General features: G+C 41.8%; 1 protein-coding gene across 2 annotated transcripts in view; it reads right to left on the bottom strand.

Annotated features, from left to right (window-relative positions):
- The window catches only part of PDHX (pyruvate dehydrogenase complex component X), a 131,103-nt gene that overhangs the window by 11,805 nt on the left and 94,997 nt on the right, over window positions 1-24,301 (bottom strand). For both annotated transcript variants that reach the window (XM_074998937.1, XM_074998938.1), the window contains exons 8-9: window positions 13,386-13,444; window positions 5,184-5,342 (exon numbers count right to left, since the gene is read on the bottom strand). In XM_074998937.1, coding sequence (XP_074855038.1) covers window positions 5,184-5,342; window positions 13,386-13,444 — 218 coding nt within the window. The remainder of the gene's footprint in view (window positions 1-5,183; window positions 5,343-13,385; window positions 13,445-24,301) is intronic.

Raw genomic sequence — 24,301 nt, 5'->3', positions numbered from 1 at the left:
CAAACAGTCTTGTTTGTCATAAGTAACATCAGCTAAATATTAACCAGTGACCTAAGGTGTTAAAACCATATTTTGTCATCAGTCCTTTGCGCCAGTCAGTCTTACTGGATTATTAAGCATTTCTGTCTCTTTGAAAAGTACTTCCAAGACAAAATTTCACTCTGAGAAGTGGTAATTGATAAGCCACCTAATTGATCATAAAATTAAATTTAGAAATAACTACCACAATGGTACCAAATAGAAAAACTATTCAACATGGACGTCTGCAGGAACTCTCACTAAGGTATTGCATGTCACACTACACATTAATGAGAAGCAGGAAAGATTTCTATGGATGGAAAGATTTTGTTTGCATGTGAGAAGTGTGCTGTCTGTTTTATTAACAAATCCTAACCATAAAATACCCTCTAATGGCCTACACCCTTCTTTAAGTGACTTCAAAAGACAAGAGGGAAAGGAGTCAAAAGTTAAACGGTTCTATCAAAACTTTTACTTATGGCTGCAATTTTAATGAGCTCCTCCATGATGAATTTACACGTAGCTGCAGTTCAAAATACAAAATTAAACCTATCTGAACAAAAAACCTTTGTTATAAATCCATTTTCCTTTTATATTTCAAGCTCTTATTTTTCTGCATGGAGAAAATGCTAAGTAAGAGTTACAGGACCAGACTCTAATATTCATACTGGAGTATTAGAGGAATAAGGTACTATTCAATATAAGGGTATCAGGATGTTGCCCAAAAAATTCTGCTTCTTTAGTTTTTGGTGGTTTGGTTTCAAAAATTCAAAAGATGAAAAGGAAAAGCTGTGTGTAATTTGTTAGAGACAAAAATTCAGTAAAATCAATGAAAATATTCTGGCACTTCTATTGTAGGAAGGTAGATTTTAGGTTTACTCTAAGGAAGAAATGGAGAATTGGATCATCCAGAGAAAAGAGCAGCACATTAGAAGACAGGAGTCCATTAAATTAAAAAGGGAAAACCTATCATGTAGCATTGTTTGTCTGCCAAACTCCTCTTTCGTAGTCACCTGTCTGCCTACAAAGTGCAGTAGTATCAAGATCTCTCTGTCCTTCTCTGTATGTGGTGATGCTTCTACAGCAGTGATGGGCAACCTGTGGCTCAGAAGGGTAATTTCATTTCAGGCCAGAGACATTTTACCGACACTGACAACCTGCAGGCACCACCGCCCGCAGCTTCCAGTGGCTGTAAGTCTCTATTCCACACCTATGGGAGCTGTGAGAAATGGCACCTGAAGGCAAAGGGGCCACAGGGATGTGCTAGCCATCGCTTCCCACACCTCCCGTTAGACTGGAACAGAGAACCATGACCCCTGGGAACTGTGGAGGTAGGCTCTTGTGCAGGTCAACATCAACAAAATGACTTGTGGTCCACAATCAGGATTACCTGGCTGGGCCACATGCAGCCTGCCCACCACTCTTCTAGATGTTTCTTCCTTTATGAATTGGAACTTTGCATGGAGTACAAAATATGCTTTTCTATTACAGACATCAAAAAATTGCAGACATATTTCTTACTTTCTTAATTGCTTGTTTTCTGCTTGGATGTTGTTTTTGCGTCCTCCTTCTCTAAGGAGGCGACTGCTATAGGATAGCCCAGGTACTCAAGAGTCCAGCCAACATGCTAAGCTAGAGAAAGACATCATGAGCAGGCCAGCTACCTTAGGCCCTATATCCAAGAACATATCAAGTAGAAGTCACCCACATTTGTGCTTTAGCTTCTCCATAGTACAACGTGCATAATACTTATTGTGCTTACTTGCTCTAATGTTTTTCACTTTTACAGTACCTGCTATTGGAGGATTATGCGCGTTTCATAAATTTTAATGAACTAATCCTCAACTCCCTTGTGACAGAACCGTTTTTATCAATTTACAGGTGAATGTTTGTAAAATGTACCGAAACCATAACATACTATACAACTATAAATTAATTTTATGATCACAAGTGCCAATGAATCTGACACCAAGGCCTGTGACATAAGGCCTCACTTCCACAGATGACAAAGGTAAGTTATGATAAGGTCATAATTACAATTTGAGACGGTGTTTAAATTAACTTGTCACAACTATGAGCTGTACCTGCAATAGTCTGTAGCTGTGCTAGACCCAGGATATCAGAGAGACAAGGTGAACAAAGTGATACCTTTTACTGGACCCATTTCTGTTGATAAGAGACAGAGAAGCTTTTGAGCCACAGAGAGCTCTTCTTCCGGTCTTAACTTCTTATTTGTCCTACCTTCTATCTAGCTGCGACACATGGGCTGCAGCTACACTACAGTGATCTCTCGAAAGACGATCTTCTGGAAGATCGATCTGCTCTTTCAATAAACAGTGTCTACACAGCCCCCGCTCTTGTAAAAGAGTGGGACAGGGATCGAAAAATCTTGGCATCCCCCGCCCATGCATCAAAATTAATGCTGATCCCTGATTTAAGATGAAAGTTTACTTGTAACCACTCCCAAGAGAACAATGACAAATGCGGGCTGACATTCAGTTCAGCATGGTTCCCTCTGATGGAAAGAAGTTGACCTAATATGTTGCTCTCAAATGGGACAAATAGTTTCATGGACTTTTATAATGGGTTTTATCCACTAAAAGTGAAAGCTTAGGTCCCCTAGAAAGGATGTAGTTTATGAGTTAAACCTAACTGGGTTATGCAAAGGAGTTAGAGGAAGGGTGGAATGAAGGAAAGTAGCATCCCATCTGCAATGCTGCTCGCCTTGGTCAAAAGCTGTTGAAGGGGTTCTCATGAAAAACACTACCCCAAACAACCGTATTTAGGACAGCAATATAGCAAAGCAGAAACAAGTCTGTTTCCCTTGTGTACAGCAAGACGAAGTTTGTGTACACATTTCTTACACCTTTCTCAAGAATAATGACTGAAGCATACCTATGCTGTTACAAAAAGATGACAGCATACTATAAATAAAAATTGTCAAAGATATACAGAAAAAATTGAGCATGGCAAAAAAATTATCCTAGATTAGTTATTGAACCAAAGAACCACCACGGGAACAGAGCTTGTTCAAGCAATAGGGAGTATTGTGATAATACTGCTTATCTATCATAAAACCACTCACAATTAAAGCAAGATGATTTCATATGCACATGAGCTGGAAATAAGGCAGAATTAATATGTGGCAGTAGGGACACAGATATAACTCAGTCATCAGATGAAGCATCTGCCATCCTATAAGCAAACTCTACCAAAGAAGCTGCTGCAGGATTCATGACCTCTTGCCATACAATAAAATAAAAGCAACATAGAGGAGACGTGTGGAAGTCATCGAATGAAAATTAATTCTATAATATCCTATGTAGGTATTGTCAGATGGCCTGATTCTGCAGCCCTTATTCACGGTAGACCAGCACTCAGTAGCTGGTAATATATAGGATTACTAAGCATTACTAGGTGAGATTAAAAATGTTCAAATTAAGAACATTGCAGCTGTAAGTATTATACTATTGCTCTACCCTCACCTCAGGGGCATTGTAATACAGGTTTGTGGTTTGCAACAATGCATTCCATTGCAAGGTGTCTGTGATAGGAACTGAAGGTGCATTTCCCACACTCTACATCTAATTGATTTACAAGCTGAGTGAACGCACTTTTATATAGTGTAACCACAGAAGGGCAGATGTGAAAGTTGTCCACCTCTTGCTGAAAGCAATTAAAATTATATAAACCATCAAACGCTGATGTGGAAGTGAGTGTTTGAATTTAAAGCTTTATATTGCTTTTTTTTCTGTCTTTACTCCTTGGCTAGCTGGTGATAAGTGAAGTGACTTCCATCTTATATCTAAAAGAACATTCTTATTTAGTAAGGATTATTGTTTTTTCAAAGGCTGCCTTGGAAACACTTATAAAAATTAATGTTCTGAAGTACACTTCTTGTACATTTTGTGGGATGTCACTTTTTAAAAGTCAGATACTAATAAGTACTAGTTCTTACTTCTTCCACTGCTGTTACCCAAAAATCAATCAAGCAATAAATTACATGCAGTTACAGCAAAGCTGTCATAGTTCTGAAACAGAATGGACTTAAACAGATAGGCCGTGTCTACACTAGCCAAAAACTTCGAAATGGCCATGCAAATGGCTATTTCGAAGTTTACTAATGAAGCGCTGAAATACATATTCAGCACCTCATTAGCATGCGGGTGGCCACAGCACTTCGAAATTGACATGGCTTGCCGCCGTGTGACTCGTCCAGACGGGGCTCCTTTTCGAAAGGACCCCGGCTACTTCGAAGTCCCCTTATTCCTATCTGCTCAAAGGAATAAGGGGTCTTTGAAGTATCCGGGGTCCTTTTGAGAAGGAGCCCCGTCTGGACAAGCCACGTGGTGGCAAGCCGCATCAATTTCGAAGTGCCGTGGCCGCCTGCATGCTAATGAAGTGCTAAATATATATTTCAGGGCTTCATTAGTAAACTTTGAAATGGCCATTTGCACGGCCATTTTGAAGTTTTGGCTACTGTAGACATGGCCATAGAGGTAGATTCAATCCTGAACATGGGCAGTTTTACAAACCAATAGTTTCTTACGTGCTTGGCAAAGATTAGCCCTTTGTATGGCTCCTATGCCATTGACTGCTTTCTGCAGAAAAGAGACTGTGGTCAGGGACTTCTATGCCCAAGCAATTCCTGGCTCCTACAGCTCCTACCTGTAAGCTCTAGGATCTAGGAAGGATAAAATTATTTTAAAAAAAGTCATCTGTGAAGCACTCTTCATTCAAGATTGTGTTGAATACCCAAATAGAGTCACTAAAGGAGGATATAATACTTACAATAAAACAATCCCCACATACAGCCTGGAAAAATACTGCAAATATAAAAGAATCTGAAATTACTTTGCCATTGTTCTTGTTTCTAATACACCACTCTGATGTAAAAAAAAAAAAAAAAAAAATTTCACAGGCTTTCATGAGCCACAGAATTTCACTGCAGAATTTAATGGATAAGGTTATCTTTGTATTTAAAAACAGTGTTAATGAAATTAATGGCAGAGATTTGCTATAAAAATGATTTTTAAAATTCCAACACCACAGAAACAGCTTGAAGACCATTGAAGACCATGAAGGCCTGGGTCAGGCCATACCTTTGGCTGCAAGAAGCTGAACAGCCATGATATTCCTAAGCCTACTATACATCTGAGTCCTACCCTTGCCGAGGCAGCAATTTCCTGTACTCCCTTGGTAGCAGCATCTTTTATGATTGGTGTAATGAGACCTCGGTCTGTTGCCACAGCAATAGAGATGTCGATGGATCGCAGCTGCCTGGGGCCCTCTCCATTCCAGGTCACGTTCACATCTGGCATTTGCTAAAAAAGAGAAACACAAAGAAAGCAGCCATTAAAGGAATAATAGTTCAACCAATTATTAGAAGAGAACCTCTTTAAAGTGCACAGCGATATATGGGCATTCACGAAAATAATTAATGCAGCCCAGGATGCTGTTTGAGACTGAAGGAAAAAGAACAAGTCACATCTGTTATCAGGACTGCCACAAGCAAGACAGGGACAATAAAAGACTTGCCATGTAGCTCTAAGAATAGACTTGCTTTATTAGCAAGCATCCATTTTAATCTACGCTGCCAGCAAGTGCAAATGTATGCAGCAGACCTGGAAATTGTGAGGCAGACGGTCAACAAGAAATATTTATGAACACTTAAGGTCATTGGGAAACTAATGACATGTTTAACAGCAACCTCCAAAATTTTAGGTGTTCCTAACTATTTTGGAGGCCCATGATTCGAGAGACAGAAAGAGACAGAGTTGGGAAGCTAAGGTAACAGACTATTTGGCCCTTTGTAAGTAGCTCATTAGTTCATGTGTAATCCTGGTATATAGCGATCATACATATATGATCTGTAGGCTTGTTCAGTGTCCTGTGTGAAATGAATTATTAGAAAGTGCAATTCCTGGTGTGTCACCTTCTTTAAAACAAAACAAAAGCCACCCGAAGAACAGTTGTTCTTGAACAGAGCAAAGGTCTGTCAAGCCCAGTATCCTGTCCTCTGACAGTGGCCAATGCCAACTGCCCCAAAGAGAATGAAAAGAACAGGTAACCATCAAGTGATCCATTCTGTCACTTATTCTCACCTTATGACAAACAGAGGCTTAGGGACACATCCCTGCCCATCCTGGGTAATAGTCATTGATGGACTCCATGTCACCCACAAGATGGACTCCAGTCACTCCATGAGTTTATCTAGTTCTTTTTTGAACCCAGTTGTAGTATAGTGGATTCTGTAGCCTTGGCCTTCACAACTTCCTCTGGCAAAGAGTTCCACAGGTTGATTATGTACTAGGTAAAGAAATGTTTCCTTTTATTTGTTTTAAAATTGCTTCCTATTAATTTTATTTGTGAGACTCCTAGTTCTTGTGTTATGTGGAGTAAATGGCACTTCCTTATCTACTTTTTCTACACCAGCCATTATATTATAGACCTCAATCAGATCATCCTTTAGTCATCTCTTTTCCAAGCTGAAAAGTCCAAGTCTTATTAATATCTCCTCATCCTGAAGTTGTTCCACACCCTAATCACCTTTGGTTTCCCTTTTCTGACCCTTTTCTAATTCCAATAAAATTTTTTAGACCTGTAGGCAATATTCAAGAAGTGGGCACATTGATTTATAGGAGAGGCATTATATTTCCTTTCCGATTATCTACCCCTTTCATAAAGATTTCCAATATTCTATTTGCTTTTTGGATTACTGACACTCATTGAGAGGATGTTTCAAGAGATCTATCCACAACGACTATAAGATCTCTGCTTTTAGTGGTAACAGCTAATTAGAGCCCATCATTTTGTATAGTTGGGATTATGTTTTCTAATGTGCATTACTTAATACAGCAGAACTCTCAATTTATGTGAGTGTTGCAGTTCTATGCAACCTCGTGTGCCCTGAATTTCATGTAAATTGGGGATGGCTTTTTCCCCCAGTGGAACGTCCACTGCCACCGCTCCCCTGGGGCTCTGGGTGAGGAGGGCCTGTAGATGCCGATTCCCTGGGGCTGAGTGGGGTGGGGGGCACCAGCTCCCCAGGGCTTGGTGCAGCCAGGAGGAACTGGCCCTCCCCGCATATCTCCCTGTCCCATATTTGGGACAGGGAGATACGGTCACCCTGGCTGTGCGAGTGGGAAGGGGGGTTAAGCCAGGGCTGGGTTAGGGCTGCAGTAACCCCCCATTATGTACAATTTCAACTTGCACTTAATTTGCTACCTGTTTCCCAGCTCCCCACCACTCTGGGGTCCAGGAAACTGACCTGCAGTGGTGCACTGGCCAGTTTCCCAGCTTCCCCCCTGCCTGCAATTTGTGTGAAATTTGAGTTGTGTGAGGGTGCACAGGAGCACAACCCTCACATAACTCCGGGGTCCCCTGTATGCTTATCAATTTCGTTCCAAAGCCTCTTCTAACAATACCTTAATTTGTGACAGTTCCTCAAATTTGCCACAGAAAAGAAGGGCTTAAGCTTGGGAATCTCTCTCACATCCTCAGCTGTGAAATCCAGTGCAAAGAATATATTTGTTTTCTCAGCAATGATCTCATTGTCCTCAAATGTTCCTTTAGCATCCTGATCACCCACTCAGTGAGCCCTGAGCCCACTGTTTCTCTAGCAAGTTTCCTGCTTCTGATGTACTTCAGGGGGAAAAAAAAAAAAAAAAGCTACAGGCTGAACCTTAGATTTACTGGCATAGAGCAGTCCGTATTACATTTTTGCTACTCACCCAAGCCATTTCATTTCAATGGCACTGTATGTATATCAACTGCATAAAGTGCTTTGGGATCTTTGAAAATGAAAGGCCTGGAGAAATGCAAAATAATAATCTCCAGCAGCATTTTTTTCCTCTTACACACTCCCTCAAGGGGATATAATGCAAGAGATATGTAAGCTTCTGGTGCTGTACTTAACTAATTTGCTTTCACATGTGTGTTTGAATGGCAGGCCTAAAACTGAATGTCAAAAGAATATCGCAGAAACAAATTAAATCTGAGGGTAATAAAAAAAAAAAAAGGTAGGAGATACGTGAAGTTAATTAAAAATATTTTAGTAGAAAATTCAGGATCAGGCTCTTATAGTTTCCACTTTTGCTCTTTATACCAGAGCTTAGCATATGGACACAGGTCCCCTGGTTATACAGTTTTTGACATGTGGCTCAGGAAAACAATAATATTTATTCAGTTTTCATAAATGTTTCGATGGAGCCAGTGAGTTGAGCAAAACGTTAAGTGAGCTGGAAATCCCTAGATTTTGTAGAGGGGAATCTAAAAGTGTAAGGAATGCATTGTTTCCTTTCAGGTGAAATACACTTGTTAACAGGAATACAGTATTGTTTGTAACAGATGTACTGTTAATATGTGCAACACGACATTACATTGAACTATTTCAGGCCTAATTAAAATTTTTGTACAGTCTCATGTTGCACTGTTCTCCAGTGCGGTCAATGTTACAATGGACAAAGGTTGTGTTAAATAAAAGGTTTTATTGTTTGGACAAATGTTTAATAAAATACCACATATTCCAACTGTCCCTTCCAAAACCTGTACTAAAAAGCACTTTAAAAGAAAAATAAACTGGTCTATGAGTAATCAGAATTTGCTGAAAGTTAAATGTTTTCACAACACATATAAAGAGTAATGAAGGAAAATCAAACAGTAATAGTGACCAGCTGTCCCTCCATAACCAAGGATGTCTATGAATGTATCTGTCTCTCAGAAGATATTGAAAACTAAGGGGTTCTAATTTAGGAAAGATATAGCAAGATCTAGTGGTTGAAATTGAAAGCAGAAAAGTTCACAAAATAAGCAATATTTAGCAAAAAGGGTAAGTTGCTCACTGGAACAGATTGCCTACATATATGTGTGAAAATCTCCATCACTTGAAATTTTTAAAACAAGACAATGTCCCTCTAAAAGATTTATTGCCTTTTGTCAACCACAAATTGTTGGATACAAGAATTTACTGGGTGAAATCCTGCATTATGCATGAGGTCATACAAGATAATCATAAAGGTCACTTCTGGCCTTAAAAGAGAAAAGAAAAAAAAAATCAATGAATTTATAAATAAATTGCCTTTAGCATGTGACTGCAGGATATTTTTAGTAATATGTATATTGCCTAAATATAGGAAGAAATTTTTATCCTCCATTTCATCCCTAGCTCCCAATTATTTTGCATTATGCAATTTGGGTGACACACACTTACTTGTAAAAGCTGCATCTAAAAACAAACTGCACGGTTAAAAGGAAAATGAATAAAGAAAAGATGGATATTTTAAATTATACCATTGAAAAGACAGTAACAGTGTCCACGACATTATGATAGTAGCAGTAATCTATATGAATGGAGCTAAGATGACAGCTACACAGAACTTATTATACGCAACCATTGTAGAATCGCCAAGCATTTGGGGAAGGATAAACCCTAGTGCTCCCCATTTCCTCTTGGTAACTAAATTTACCCATTGCTGAACAGCTGATTCAAGGCTTTCCAGTTCTGTGAAGGATGGGGAGGAACAGGGACAGAGTGCAAATCAGGATGAACAAGGAAGTGAAGGGCTCCAGCACCTCAGTGCACAAGGGGCAAATGGGAGGAGAGGTCAGCCAGCAGGTCCATGGGTCAAAAGTGGAGCCCCAGTGGGTCACATGCAGCCCACAGGCCGCCCACCACTGCATTAGAGGATTATCTTTGTTTCATTTAAGTTCTGTTGTTGTGTCTGAGCATTTCCAAACTACAATTTTACACAGACATCAGGATTTAAAGGGAGCAGGGACATTAAAACTAAACACCAACAAAAAATTCAAAAGGTCTCTCTAAACGAATTGTAACCCCTTTTCTCTACAAAATCTACTCACATTAGTAGGGTTACCTCTGCTCCATATTACATCAAAATAAATTACTCTTAAACCTGAATGCAGAAAAATAATAATAAAAGGATTCCTCTTAGAAATAAATTGAGTTTAGAGAGAGAATTACTGGACAATACCTCTACTGTCTTAAAATCACATCTCAATTCAATTGTGTTGCATGGATTCAGAGCATATTTTAACATCACTGTATCTTCAGTTTTATACTACTGCGAATCCCTTCTATAGCAACACATCCTTTCACAGACAAATAAAGATAATTGTGACAAGACTCATGTTAAGTTCTTCTATGTACAGAGGGAAGGGAAGGAATGTGACAAATAAGATAAGGTGATCATGTATTGTAGAGACTGGACAGTAGCACACAACTTATTGTACTAGGATGATACACATCTGGTTATTGTGTGACTAAGACCACAGTTGGAAGTACTTAAAAATGACGACAGTACTGTGTCTCTCTAACACAGACTCAAAGATCATTTCCTTTTTTCATATTGTCATCCCTTCTGGGGTAGCCACTGTCCATGGAGGTTTGCTCCTTCTTGGATAAAACAATCGTTGCCACTCCTAACTGCCCACTTAAACCTAGCCCAAACCCATAATCTAATTTAACTACCCCAGATGGTCATCCACCAGTTTTCCCAGCTCCCATCACAAAGTTTTGTGTCAAAATCAAACTTTAGGTCTCCAGTACTTTAAAACACACTTATAAAAATGATGCAAGGTACTCTTCTTGGCTATATGAACTACAGGAGGGGTACATACATACAGAAAAAGAATACACAGTCCTGCTTTAGGGTATGTCTACACTACTGGGAGAAACTCTCCTGTCAACTTTCTTCTGCGTGGGCACTCAGGTAAGTCAACTGCAGATACGTAATTCTAGCTACAGCAGTTGCATAGCTAGAACTGTTTATCTGCAATCGATTTAACTCCCAAGTGTAGACCAAGCCTTAATCACTTATGTGGTTTTTTTTTTTGCTTGTTTTTGTTTTTTAAATACAGGTATAACTATTACCATTTAGGTTACAAGGATCTGAACAAGAAACGAAGGAGGATCATGCTTATTCATGCTATAAATCTTTGAACCATGCTTAGCTCTCGAGACTACAGTGAAGCTATCAGTGACTTTTAGGGTTTCCCACTGCTATCTTGTCCTTGCTCTTCTGGCTTATGCTTCATATTTTATAACATCTTATGTATGACACACTTTGTCATCTTAGGGTTTTATGGAAAGACTGAGCGGATAACCGTCCAGCTCCAACTGGCAATTCTTGTCCATCATTTACATGTTCTTATATATAGCTTTGATGCTTGTTTTAAAACCAAAAACCAAAGAAAAATAAAGACAGGATGATGGAGCAATATTATTACTATTAAAATATGCCCAAGCACAGCTCCTTTCCTGAGCTTATAAGACAACATTGCAATTTGGGAAGATGTGAAATTCCATGTTCTTTTTCAGCATGATAGTAAAATGACTGCAGCTGGCAAGGTTGAGCAGATGGTCAATTAAAAAAATGACATGGATGAGGACAAAGCATAGCCACTTCTCTCTGAAGAGGGCTTTTTTTAAATACACATAACAAGAGGTCTTTCCACTAATTTCAAAGAGCTTGAGATAGGTCTATATAGGAGCCACACACACACACACACACACACACACACACACACACACACACACACACACACGCCCCCCCAAATAACCTGGAGTTGAAAAGCTGAAACGTCATGTCTTGCTGGCACTTGGAAGCAAGTTAAAAAAACAAACAAACAAACAAACCTGTTTTGAACATCCAGCATTCAGATCTTTAACTTGCCATCCTCTAGTATCACTGAGCAATTTGCATAAAAGGGAATAATATGCAAGAGATATTTAAATCTTCTCAAATCACTTATGTGTATTAAGATAAGAAGAATTAAGATATTGTGACATTTAATTTTGCATTCTTTAAGAGGAATACACTTTGCTGTCAAGGAAATGTAAAAATCTCTTATCAAACCAAGATGTCATCAAAATTTTCTGAATTTCAAGTTTTTCAGGCAATTTTGTCAGAAAAATATATTTTTGATTAACCATCTCCCACATCTTCAAACATTTAACAAAAACATTTAGGGGTTTTGACAAGATACTTAAATGAGCTTATTTCTGACATAACATTATGTGTAATTATTTCTGTACATATGAAGTTAATAATCAAATGTGAGTGTGTTTTGTTAACATCATAATAGTATAGCAGAATAGAAGTAGCCTATACTCCCTCCAATTTGCCCTCCACAGTTTACATATTTTATTTCTCAATTGTCTTCCAGTAATCAACTGCATCAAACTATAGTAATAGCCACTATAGAAACTCATTTACAGCTGCTCACATACACATTCAAGAACACAAATTGTTCATCATCATCATCCAGTTCGAGATCTTTCGATTTGCTTGAAGAGTCTGGAGATGAATGTCACTACTGTTTTTCTAATGCCCAGCAGCAATCTAACCCTTCAATAGGGCAGCCAAACTCTGCTTTAGTAATGACAACCAACAAAAATGCAAAATGTAATCAACTAAAATTTTTGATTCACCAATGAACAGAAAATCATATTTCCTAGGTTGATTGGTGTGGATCATTCTGGAATAATAAATGCAGATATCTCCTTTTAAATAACAAATGAACACCACGTGGAATCCACCATATGGTAGAACACACTGAGAAGTACAAAGCAGTGAAAAACACCTGCTATAGCAACTTTAAGAATATATCTATACGGTTAAAGGGAGATGTGACTCAGCATAGGCAGACTTGCACTAGTACATTTTGAGTTGGTGTACTAAAAATGGCAGTACACTACCGATGTGGCAGTGGCAGCAACTTGGATGAGCCGTCCAAGTCCAAAACTGCCCAGTATGTTCAGTCTGGGAATGCATGCCTAGCCCAAGACTGCCATGGCCACAAGATGCAATGTATAAAAATATAGCTGTACTTTAGCTCTACACAAGCTCTGTTAATACTTCTTGGCTGTGTCTACACAGGCACAAATCTTTGAAATAGCCATATTTCAAAGATTACTAATGAGGCACTGAATTGAATATTCAGCGCCTCATCAGCATTAGGACGCTTTCAGCCACGGCGCTTCAAAAATGCCACTTTCGAAAGCGCGCAGCTCGGTACGGCTATATGGGGGCCCTTTTCGAAAGGAACCCACACCTTCTGAAATCCCCTTATTCCGCTCACTGAGAGGAATAAGGGGATTTCGAAAGGTGCAGGGTCCTTTCGAAAAGGTCCCCCATGTAGCCGTGCACCAGAAACGTCTTAATGCTAATGAGGCGCCGAATATTCAATTCGGCACCTCATTAGTAATCTTCAAAATGGACATTAGCATGGCTATTTCGAAGATTTGCGCCTATGTAGACACACCCCTTTTGTCCTGCTCCTCCTCCTCTTCCTCAAAAACAAAAAAAACCTATAAGTGTATTATGGAAGGTAAATTCTTCACTTACCTTGAGGGTAACTGCTGTTGCCTTGATAATAAAATCATTTACTGATACTTTAATGTCATCTGCAAGAGAAAAAATAAATCCAAACATTATAAATAGTGGTTACCAGTGTAGCTCCAGAAATTACAAACCAGACAGTTTCATGACTGGACATTCCAGTGTTTCAGTAAATTAGTCTTTAGTGAACAGGAACGTGACTCTTTAAAAGTCTTCTCTAGAAGATACTCTAGTTTATTCAGACAATGAGGGAGATGTTATTGGACAAAGCACTAAATATACTAAATATACCAGTGGGAATACTCTTGTATGCACAATAAGAAAGGAACATCAAGATGCCCTAATAAAAATTAGAGATAGAAAAAAAAGCCATGATTAAATGCTCCACTAGTATTTAAAACACAAAGGATAAACCTCAACCAGCAGATGTGAGTGGAGAGGCAAGCAATTAGGAGAACAGTGCTTCATAAAATTTAGAACAAGTCATTTCTATTATTTTCATTTATTGGGTGACAAGAATGATTTATTCTGAGAACAATTTAACTGTTCTAAAGAATTGTCTTAGTTGGCAGGAAAAATATCACACAGAGAAATATTTGGTTTCCAAAGGTAAACCCTCAAAACATGCAGCTTCAGGTTGCATTTGAATCACTTTAACACAAGTTAAGCACAACTTAAAGTTGATTTGTGGCTGTCAGCCTTCCTAGCTGCAGGCAGCTAGGGAGGCTAACAGCCCCTTCTCCCTGCCTTCCTCCAGCCATGCAGCTGTCAGCCTGATTGCAGTGCTGCTGAGGGAAAGCGGGGAGAAGAGCCACCACTTCCCCCAACCCTCACAGCCCTACTGCCAAGAGCCCTGGCTGGGAAGTCTGCCTGGGCAGCCCTGCCCTCCAGACCTGCAGCCCCACTGCTCTGCTTCTCACCCAGATGCCAACCCCCTTGATGCTGGCCCTGGTTAGGTTCCCAGGTACAGGCCATCTTACTATAAGACTCTTGGCTGCTGGGGCCGTCTGGCTCAGGAACACCTGTGGTCCAGCAGGATGTTGTTGGACCAGAGAGTCTCAGTTTAGAGAGGTTCAACCTGTATTTTTGTATATTACACACTAGCTTAAGTCTCACAGGAAAATCTCTTGGTGTAAAAAATAAAGAACAAATAATCCTGTATCTTCAAATTTCACTGTTCCTTTTTATGTTCAGTGATGCCTAAACTGGAAGAATATCAAAGATTATTTTGTATTTAATTGTGGAGACAGACTCCTGCCTTTCTACAATCTCACTTGTACCCTTTTACAACAAGGGTTACCACAGTGAAGGCATCTGCAAGCATCAAAATTCTGTAAGCATCAATAGCAAAGCAGGCAACATCTCTCAATACATGGGATAGCAGCGTATAGTGTTTAAAGAACAAATCCGACCACAATATCAATGATGTAGCCTGAATGTCCAGAGTTAACTTGAGAGGAGTGATTTTTTCCCTAGTGTGAACACAAGGGACATAAGGAATGGTCCATATTGTTTAGACAGTAAGATTGCTTCCCTTACCCCATTAAAAAAAAGCAAATGGTTGTATTTGCACTACATTAATTTGCAGGGTGTTTAGGAGGTGGCTGTGACAACCAGATACAATCAAGTAATGTGTGGTAGGAAAGGTCCAGCTGCTGAAACAGAGTAGTGCAACTTAACAATAACTATGGCATCCTCCTACAGGCATGTCAGATTTTAGTGAGTATTTAAATGCACTATTAAAAAAGTGTTACAACTTGCCAGATTGACTGCTGGCTCCTGAATAGCTGAGAGAGCACAAATGCTTCAATTCCAGAGGTTAGGTTTCCAAGACGTGGTACACGGGTTTGAATACCTTTCTCAAACAGAGGAAATTAAGTTGCATGTTTACGATTAAGAAATATTTGTTTAACTATAAGCAATCAATTTGGGGAGTGTCATATCCTACTCTCCTTTTGTTCACATAACTAATCTACAGTATCATGATTGGTAGTATCTGCCCAAAAGAGAGCCTGGATTGTGTTATAATAGCTGTGAAATTGGAAATGAATACCGAGTTGCACTGGCAGATGTGTGTGTGAAACACAGAGCTGTATAGTCGATAATCCCCCTTTTTTCTGGCCTAGTCAGAATCGTCAGTGTCTGTTTCCCCTAGTGAAAATGTACTTCAGGGCTATGGCTACACTAGCCAGTTTTGCCAAGAAAACTCCAATTTTATTGACAAAACTGGTGGAATGTCCACATACAAAATGTGTTTTGTCAACAGTATGACGACTTAAGTTAGCACTTTTGCCAACAACCTTCTGCCTCTCCCAGATAAGGAAGAGTGCCTTTTGTTGACAGATTCTGTCAACAAAAAACCCCACCTGGGAGCTCTGGGGCGCGGGGGAGGGCGTCTGCTCTCAACAGACAGGGTGTCCAGGACAACAGGCAGCCCTGTCTGCTGTGCTTCCGGGTGCATTTTGTCAAGAGAGCAGCTGGGCAGTCCAGCCACTCTGTCGACAGGGTGGAGCACTCTTCTAATTGGCTTTTGTGTGTGGCCACTCCCTGTCAGCAGAAGTTTTGTTGCTCTTCCAACAGTGATTTCTGATGAGAGATCACTGTAGTGTTACTGTAACCCAGGTGACCCATAGTTAATCCTACCCTCTTTTAACCAGGACCACCTTAGTTGTGCACATTTGAACAAATCAGAACAATAAAAGTTCTCAATATATGGGATGACAGATTCTCTTGCCTCCTGAAAAGCAACAAGCTACCGATAGTTATTTGTTAAAAGCCACCATCTTATCACCCTGAAGCCAAATTAAATAGGGCTCACAACTCAATTTTCATCTAAGGAGATTCTCGCTCCTTCCAACTCCTACACACCTCCACTCCAAGCAACACTTAGAAATCAACACCAGGGGGAACACAAGTGAATTTACAGCGGCATCTACTCCAAAGGCAAAAGTATAATTTTATAACCACATGATAATTTTGTGAACAGAACCCATTCTGTTTCCTCCTATGACCTTCAGTGGCTTCAAATCTACTCAACCCCCTTTTGAGGATAATCTGTGAGTAAGATTTTATATGGGAGGAGGAGGAGGAGGAGGAAATTACTGTAAGTACTGAACAGTTAAAAAAGAAGTCTGTCATTGACAGCAGGATCTAACTACCTGCCCTCAGAATCGACAAAATCTGAATATAACAGCTAAACTTCCCCTGGGACTTAAAGAGGAAAGGTAGTAGGGCACACAACTAGGAGTCAATATTTTTTGAGTTCTGTGCCTTTGTCACCCGTGTTCCACATCTGTGAAATGGAAGAGCAACTCATTCGCAGTTCATAGCATGAGGAATAGTAAGTGATTGCACAATACTTGAAAAATATTAGTCCCTTCAGTGAATTTTATAGTATGTCTTACATGAAGAGGTGTATGAACACACACGCAAATTGGAGAGGTTTTTTTTTTTTTTTTTTTTTTTTAAAAAAGGGGGAATCTAGCTTAAGTTGTTGCAATTTATATTAAGTGTATTTTAAGTTATTTTTTTAGACTAAATGAGAAGACAGAGGAAGCAGGGTGAATTGATTTAAATCAACACAAAAAATCATTGATTGAAATCAAGTTACCAAAAAAGCTAAGACTATGTCTAGAGCGCACTTAATTTTGGACTAAATCCAACTGAAATCAATGGCACTTCTGTTTTTTGAGAAAACAAGTACAGAATGGGGTTCCCTTGGAAAAGCTGATTTATGCTGAAGTAAAATAGGGAATATATTTACAGCATTATGACCTGTGGCCCTGATGTTCCAAAATAAGAAACATGTATTACAGAATACAAAATAAGAAAATGACAGTGGCAACTGGCAACTCTACATTCCTTTTACTGTGGCTTTCTATATTATATACTTGAATCATAGATTCTAAACCTAGTTAACTAATTAAACAAGCCACAATGATTATCTCAGTAAATTCTGTTTCTGGCAATATCCAATACAGGAAACTTGGAAATTCACTTGTCAAATCACCCTTACACTAAAAGGTACTGAGAGTGTCTTGAAGAATGATGCATTGCAAAGTGAATTAAGTTACTAATCGGTTGATCCACTCATTCATATCCACATAATTTTCTCCCAACACACAGTTTTTCTTATGATGTTTCATTCTTGAAAATAGGGTCCTCTTCTCCTTGCACTGTTTACAGTTGACATGTTCCTTTTTTACCCAGGGAATAAATTTCTTCAAAATATTCCCAGATAGGAAATACACCAAGAAGCCATGATAGTTTTCTGTGGCAAACGTGTGGGGGAATACAGAAACCTGTGTGTGAGCTGAAGAATGTATTCCCTTTTTCTTTCTAATCCACTCCACTGTTCCTTTCTATACTACTTCTGTCCTTTACAATCCTTTCCATCTCTCTGGCTGTGGCCACACTAGCTCCTTCTTTCAGAGGGGCTATGGTACTGTGGTACTTCAGAATATGCTAATAAGATGCTGCCATGAATATGCAGCACCTTATTTGCATAACAGCACCCACTTGTGCTTTGAAACTGCCAGTTTCAAAACGCACGCTGCCAGGGGTTTTTCAAAACAGCCCCCTGATTTCAAAAGCCCCTTCTTCGTACCTGGTTTTGGGAAGAAGGGGCTTTCAAAAATCAGTGGGGTTGTTTTAAAAGAGCCCCCCGCTACATGCAGGGAAGTGTGTTTCAAAAGTGGCAGTTTCCAAGCATGTGCAGCCACCATTATGCTAATGAGGTGCTGCATATTCATGGTAGCCTCTCATTAGCATATTCTGAAGTGCCATATTACCATAGCCCCTCCGAAAGGAGGAGCTAATATGGCCACAGCCTCTGTCTTTAAGAGAATGTCTGCACTAACTCCTCTGTAGTGCTTGAGCCAAATCCACCACCACATAAGCACAGCATAAGCATAAGCAAAGAAAAAAAGACAGTCCTGTTCATCTTGTGTCTTTCTTTGCAGGTTACTTTTTAATCTCCTGAGAAACAGAAATTGAAAGCCAAGGATGTTCAAGAAGGAAGAGCTAGTAGTTAGGCTGGACAGACTAGAGCCAATAATTCATTTTTATGGAATTTTGTGTGTATATGTAGCATGTTTGTGAGAAGAATTAATTGTCACTGTTTTTAAATGAAAAATTTAGGATTTTTATTCATGACTGAAGTCCACTCAAAAGAATCCAATTTAAATCAAAATCTGATTTAAATAAAAAAAAAATAGTTTTTATCAACACAGAGGGGAAGTTTTGAGCACATGCTCATTAAAATATAGAGCAGCATCATGTTCTTCACAGCTTCCAAATGCAGAAAGCACCAGTTAGAATTCAGGTGTGATTGGGTATTAAAGTCATGGTCTATCTTCCTCTTACAGGAGGTGACCCCACCATCTGTTTTGCTCTGTACTTATATACACATAACTTTGGAAAATCCAGAGGCATACATGTGACAGGTCAGAGAAATTTAACATAGACACTGAGTATTCTTTTTGCTGTTGCAATGTGACAGTATCAAAGCTGCTCAGCTTTGCAATCAAGGCCAAGCTTTCAGTAAATCAAAATCCTTTTATCATCACGTACTGGCATCTGGTTTACCCCACTGGCGTGAAATATTTTTAGCAGAGGACTGTAGTAAGCCTTGAATTGGAATAGATGCCACATGTTATGAAAGCTGTGTTTTTCATTTTAGACAAAAATCTCCAGTTGCACATAGATTACTGTGCACACAAACAGGGCTGCTACGCTCCCTTTCCCCAAAGACAAGAAAACTGCTTATTCATTTTGGTATTGACATTGTTATTGAGATCACTTACACATCAGAACGTGAAGTCTACTGACAACCTTGAGTTTGCGTCTAAAACAGCTAAAATTCTTTCTTTAAAAAAATGGTTAGATAAATTTAGGATGAAAAAAGCAAAACAAAGAGATGCAACATAAATAAATGGCAGAACTAGTCAAATCATGAAGCATTTTTGTGATGAATAATTTATTTGACGATTTGCTGAATGTTATTCTACCAGTTCTTTCTGGTGGGTAATTTAAATAAATATTTGAGATTAATATAGTCACAGGAAAAAGCCCAGAATTCATTAACTATCTGCAAAATGATTTGACATTGAGTAAAATCTTCACTCACATCCAAGTGCCATTTTTTAAAGTGGCTAACTCCTAACAGCTTAACTCTCAATGAAAGTCAATGGGAACTAGGCTTTTAAATCATTAAAAGGTACCTGTGAAAATTTTATTCCAAATACAAATACAATACATACTTATTTTAAAATAATATATATTCAAGAGCTTGCTTCTATTATTGATATACTTGATTGTGTATTCTTTTCAATATCTCCGTGTGTGTGTGTGCGCGCGCGTATGCGCGCCCGCACGCATACACACAACCACACATACATGGATATGTATCTATATATAGATGATGTGGGTTTAAATATCTATATTTAAAAGAGCAGTTTGTTCTATGAATGAGTACTGCAGATCTGTCTGGGAAAAAAAGCTCATTTAGTGTATGTCTATATGGCCCAGTTATTTCAAAATAACAGCAGTTATGCTGAAATAACTTTGGCAGCATCTAAATGACAACACTATTTCAAAATAAAATCAAAATACCAGGTGTGTTATTCCAATTCTGGTAAATCTCATTCTGGAAAGAATGATGCCTATTTTGAAATAGGCACTATTAAGACACAGAACAGCATTATTTTAAAATAAGCTGTCATGAATGAATAGGGAAAGAGAAGTTACTCACCGTAGTAATGGTGGTTCTTCGAGATGTGTCCCCGTGGGTGCTCCACAATAGGTGTCGGGCTTGCCCGGCGCCGCAGATCGGATCTTCCAAGCAGTTTCTGCTGGACCGCGCATGCGCCGGCGCGCGCCGCTCCCTTGCGCGCTCCTGGCCATGTGCGCGATCCGGTCCCCGCCAGTTCCTCAACCAACCGCCTCGGGTGCTCCTGTAAAACACTAACAGAGATCCGAAGCAGGGAGGATGGGTGGGTAGTGGAGCACCCACGGGGACACATCTCGAAGAACCACCGTTACTACGGTGAGTAACTTCTCTTTCTTCTTCGAGTGTCCCCGTGGGTGGTCCACAATAGGTGACTACCCAGCAGTAACCCAAGATAGGAGGTGGGTAATCGGATTATGTGCAGCTTGTCCCCGAGAGGACCGCTGCAGAGAGACGGGTATCCTCTTGGAATACCCTGTGAAGGGCGTAATGTTTGGCGAAGGTGTCGTAGGATGACCAGGTCGCCGCTCTGCAAATGTCTTTTAACGCAACGCCCTTGAAAAAGGCTGTTGATGCCGCCACCGACCTGGTGGAATGAGCCCTGGGAGTGGCCGATAAAGGAGTCTTTTTGAGCTCGTAGCACATTTTTATGCAGGATACAATGTGCTTTGAGATTCTCTGCGAGGAGAGACCCTCTCCTTTCGATTTGGGAGCGAGGGAGACTAGGAGTCTATCCGTTTTCCGGAAGGACTTGGTCCTGTCTACGTAGAAGGCTAGCGCCCTCCTCACGTCCAGGAGGTGTAGGCGCGCCTCTTCGTTGGAATGATGAGGCTTTGGATAAAACGAGGGTAGAACAATAGGTTCGTTGATGTGAAACTCGGAAGAAACTTTGGGAACAAAGGCTGGATGCAGCCGTATGGTTACCGCCTCCTTGGAAAAAACAAACAGTGCAGGGTGGCGTTGCCATGACTGCCGCGAGCTCGCTCACCCTACGAGCTGACGTAATTGCAAGAAGAAAGGTCGTCTTTATTGTAAGGAGGCGGAGGGGAACCGTGGCCAAGGGCTCGAACGGTGGTCCCATTAGTGTGGTAAGCACCAGGTCCAAGTTCCACGAAGGTGGAATCGGTTTCCGAGGGGGGTATAGGTTTACCAACCCTTTGAGGAACCTGGTAACCATAGGGTGGGCGAACACCGTGTGCCCGTCCTCCTCATGTCTGAACGCCGAGATGGCGGCAAGGTGGACCTTTAACGAGGATAGCGAGAGTCCTCCTCTCTTGAGGTCCAGTAAATGCTCTAGTATTGTAGGTATAGGCACCAAAAGGGGGGCCAGCTGTTTGGTAGAACACCAAGCCGTGAAGCGAGTCCACTTTTGTTTGTAGGTCTTCCTGGTGGAAGTCCTCCTGCTACTTTCTAGGACTTGCTGTACTTCCACTGTGCATGTGCTCTCTATGGAGCTGAGCCATGGATTAACCACGCTTGCAGTCGCAGGCTTTGGGGGTGCGGATGCACTATGGACCCCTGGGCTTGCGTGAGCAGATCCGGCGCCACCGGAAGGGGCATCGGTGGACGGTCCGACATGCGCAGGAGTAGGGGGAACCATTGTTGTCGATCCCACGTTGGGACTATCAGGATCATCCGGGCCCTTTCCCTCCTGGCTTTTTGCAAAACTTTGTGGATCAGCACTGTGGGAGGAAACGCATAAAGCAGGGGGCCCCTCCACGGGATCGCGAACGCGTCCCCCAGGGACCCCCATCCCAGTCCTGCCCTGGAGCAGAATCGTGGGCACTTCTTGTTGTGCTGAGTGGCAAACAGATCTATCTGGGGAAAACCCCATGCGTGGAAAATCAGCCGTAGCAGATCGGGACGGATCTGCCACTCGTGCGTGAGTGCAAAACGCCTGCTCAGCTGGTCTGCCTTCACGTTGTGCGCACCCGGCAAGTATGAGGCTTTCAAGATTATATTGTTGGCGATGCACCAGTTCCATAAGCGGATTGCTTCCGCGCATAGGGCACGGGATCGAGCTCCTCCTTGCCTGTTTATATAAAACATGGTGGAGGTATTGTCTGTACTGATCCCGACGACTTTGCCTTGTATGTGGTCTCGAAAGTGTCTGCAGGCGTTGAACACTGCTCTGAGCTCCAGTACATTGATGTGTAGTGACTGTTCCGTGGGTGACCACAGTCCTTGAGTCACTTTTTTGCCCATGTGCGCTCCCCACCCTATGAGGGAGGCATCTGTAGTGAGAAAAACCGATATTTGCAGCTGGTGGAAGGGTACCCCTGTTAGCAAGTTCCTGGGGTTTACCCACCATTGTAGGGATTTGCGCACCCCGGCTGTGGGCGACACCACCCTGTGAACGGTGTGTATTGCCGGTTTGTATACGCTCGCCAGCCAGTGCTGCATGCTGCGCATGTGTAACCTGGCGTTCTGTACTACGAACGTCGCCGCTGCCATGTGGCCCAGCAGCTGCAAGCACGTCAAGACCGGCACCGTAGGGCTGAAGGTGATGACTTGCACGAGGGAACCGATGGCCCGAAAGCGAGCCTCTGGTAGATATACTCTCGCTGTAACCGAGTTTATGCGAGCCCCTATGAACTCTATGTCCTGTGTGGGGTCTATTTTTGATTTTGCCAGATTGATAACCAGGCTGAGTGAAGAGAACGTGTTTGCTGTGACGCGTATCATGCGCAGAACCTCCCCTCTCGAGGCCCCTTTGAGCAGGCAGTCGTCCAGATACGGGAAAAGAAATACCCCCTGTCTGTGCAGGTAGGCTGACACCACTGCCAAGGTCTTGGTGAAGACTCTGGGGGCCGAGGAGAGGCCAAATGGTAGGACCTTGTATTGGAAGTGTTCGTTGCCTACCATGAACCGGAGGAATCGCCGGTGAGCCGGATGGATAGTTATGTGGAAGTACGCGTCTTGTAAATCGAGGGCTGCGAACCAGTCTCCATCGTCCAGTGCTGTAAGGATGGAGGCGATTGTGGTCATCCGAAAACGTTGCTTGCGCAGGTACCTGTTGAGGCCGCGAAGGTCTAAGATGGGCCTCCAGCCTCCTGTCTTTTTCTCCGTGAGGAAGTACCAGGAGTAGAACCCTTTCCCTTGCAGTTGCTCCGGCACCCTTTCCACTGCCCCTATGAGCATGAGATGGGCCACCTCCTGCCTGAGCCTCGCTACATGGGAGGGCTCCTGGAGGTGGGGCTTGGGTGGAGGTCGCGACGGTGGGAGCGACTGGAAGGGGATGGCGTACCCCGTGGCTATGATCTCCAGCACCCATTTGTCTGTGGTGATCCTTTGCCACTGGTCGTAGAATGGTCGGAGGCGATGGTGGAATAGCCGCTTCGGATGACCTTGTGCGATGGTAGTGATGGCGCAGCCCTGGATCTGTATGTCAAACTTGTGGCCTTTGGCACCGCCCCGAGGATGCACGGCTCTGTTGTGAGCGTCGCCTGGGAGTTCTGTACTGCTGGTGCTGTCGCCCTTGCTCGTAACCCCTGTGATACTGGGGGCGCTGTTGCTGGTACTGGTACCGCCTTTGTTGAGGGTAGTACCTTTTCTTTGTGTATGGAGGGGTGTAAATCCCCAGGGTCTTGAGCGTGGCTCTTGAATCTTTATTGGAATGAAGGACCGAGTCAGTTGATTCAGCAAACAGCTTCTGCGAGTCGAAGGGAAGGTCAACTATCTTCGCCTGCAGATCCCTCGGTATACCCGAAGTCTGGAGCCAGGACTCCCTTCGCATCACCACTGCCGTTGCTGTCGAACGTGCTGCTGTGTCCGCAACGTCCAGAGCAATCTGAACTCCCGTCCTCGCGGCCGCGTAGCCTTCTTGCACTATGGCCTTGAGCACCGGCTTTTTGTCCTCTGGAAGCGAGTCCATGAGGGAGGTTAACCTGGAATAGTTGTCAAAATTATGGTTCGCTAAGTGCGCTGCGTAATTTGCCATTCGCAACATTAAAGTGGAGGAGGAGTAGACCTTTCTGCCGAACAGCTCTAGCTTCTTGGCATCTTTGTCTGTTCCCCCTGTCTTGAATTGAGATGTCTTTGATCTTTGTTGCGAGGACTCCACCACCAAGGAATTTGGCTGTGGGTGGCTAAACAGGAACTCCATGCCCTTCGCCGGCACGAAGTATTTCTTATCCGCTCTCTTTTGGACGGGCGGAATAGTTGCAGGGGTCTGCCATATCGTAGTGGCGGACTC

Source organism: Carettochelys insculpta, chromosome 6, assembly GCF_033958435.1.
Source record: "Carettochelys insculpta isolate YL-2023 chromosome 6, ASM3395843v1, whole genome shotgun sequence".
In the NCBI taxonomy this organism is placed as follows: Eukaryota; Metazoa; Chordata; order Testudines; family Carettochelyidae; genus Carettochelys; species Carettochelys insculpta.
This window is presented reverse-complemented; position numbering and strand designations above follow the sequence as displayed.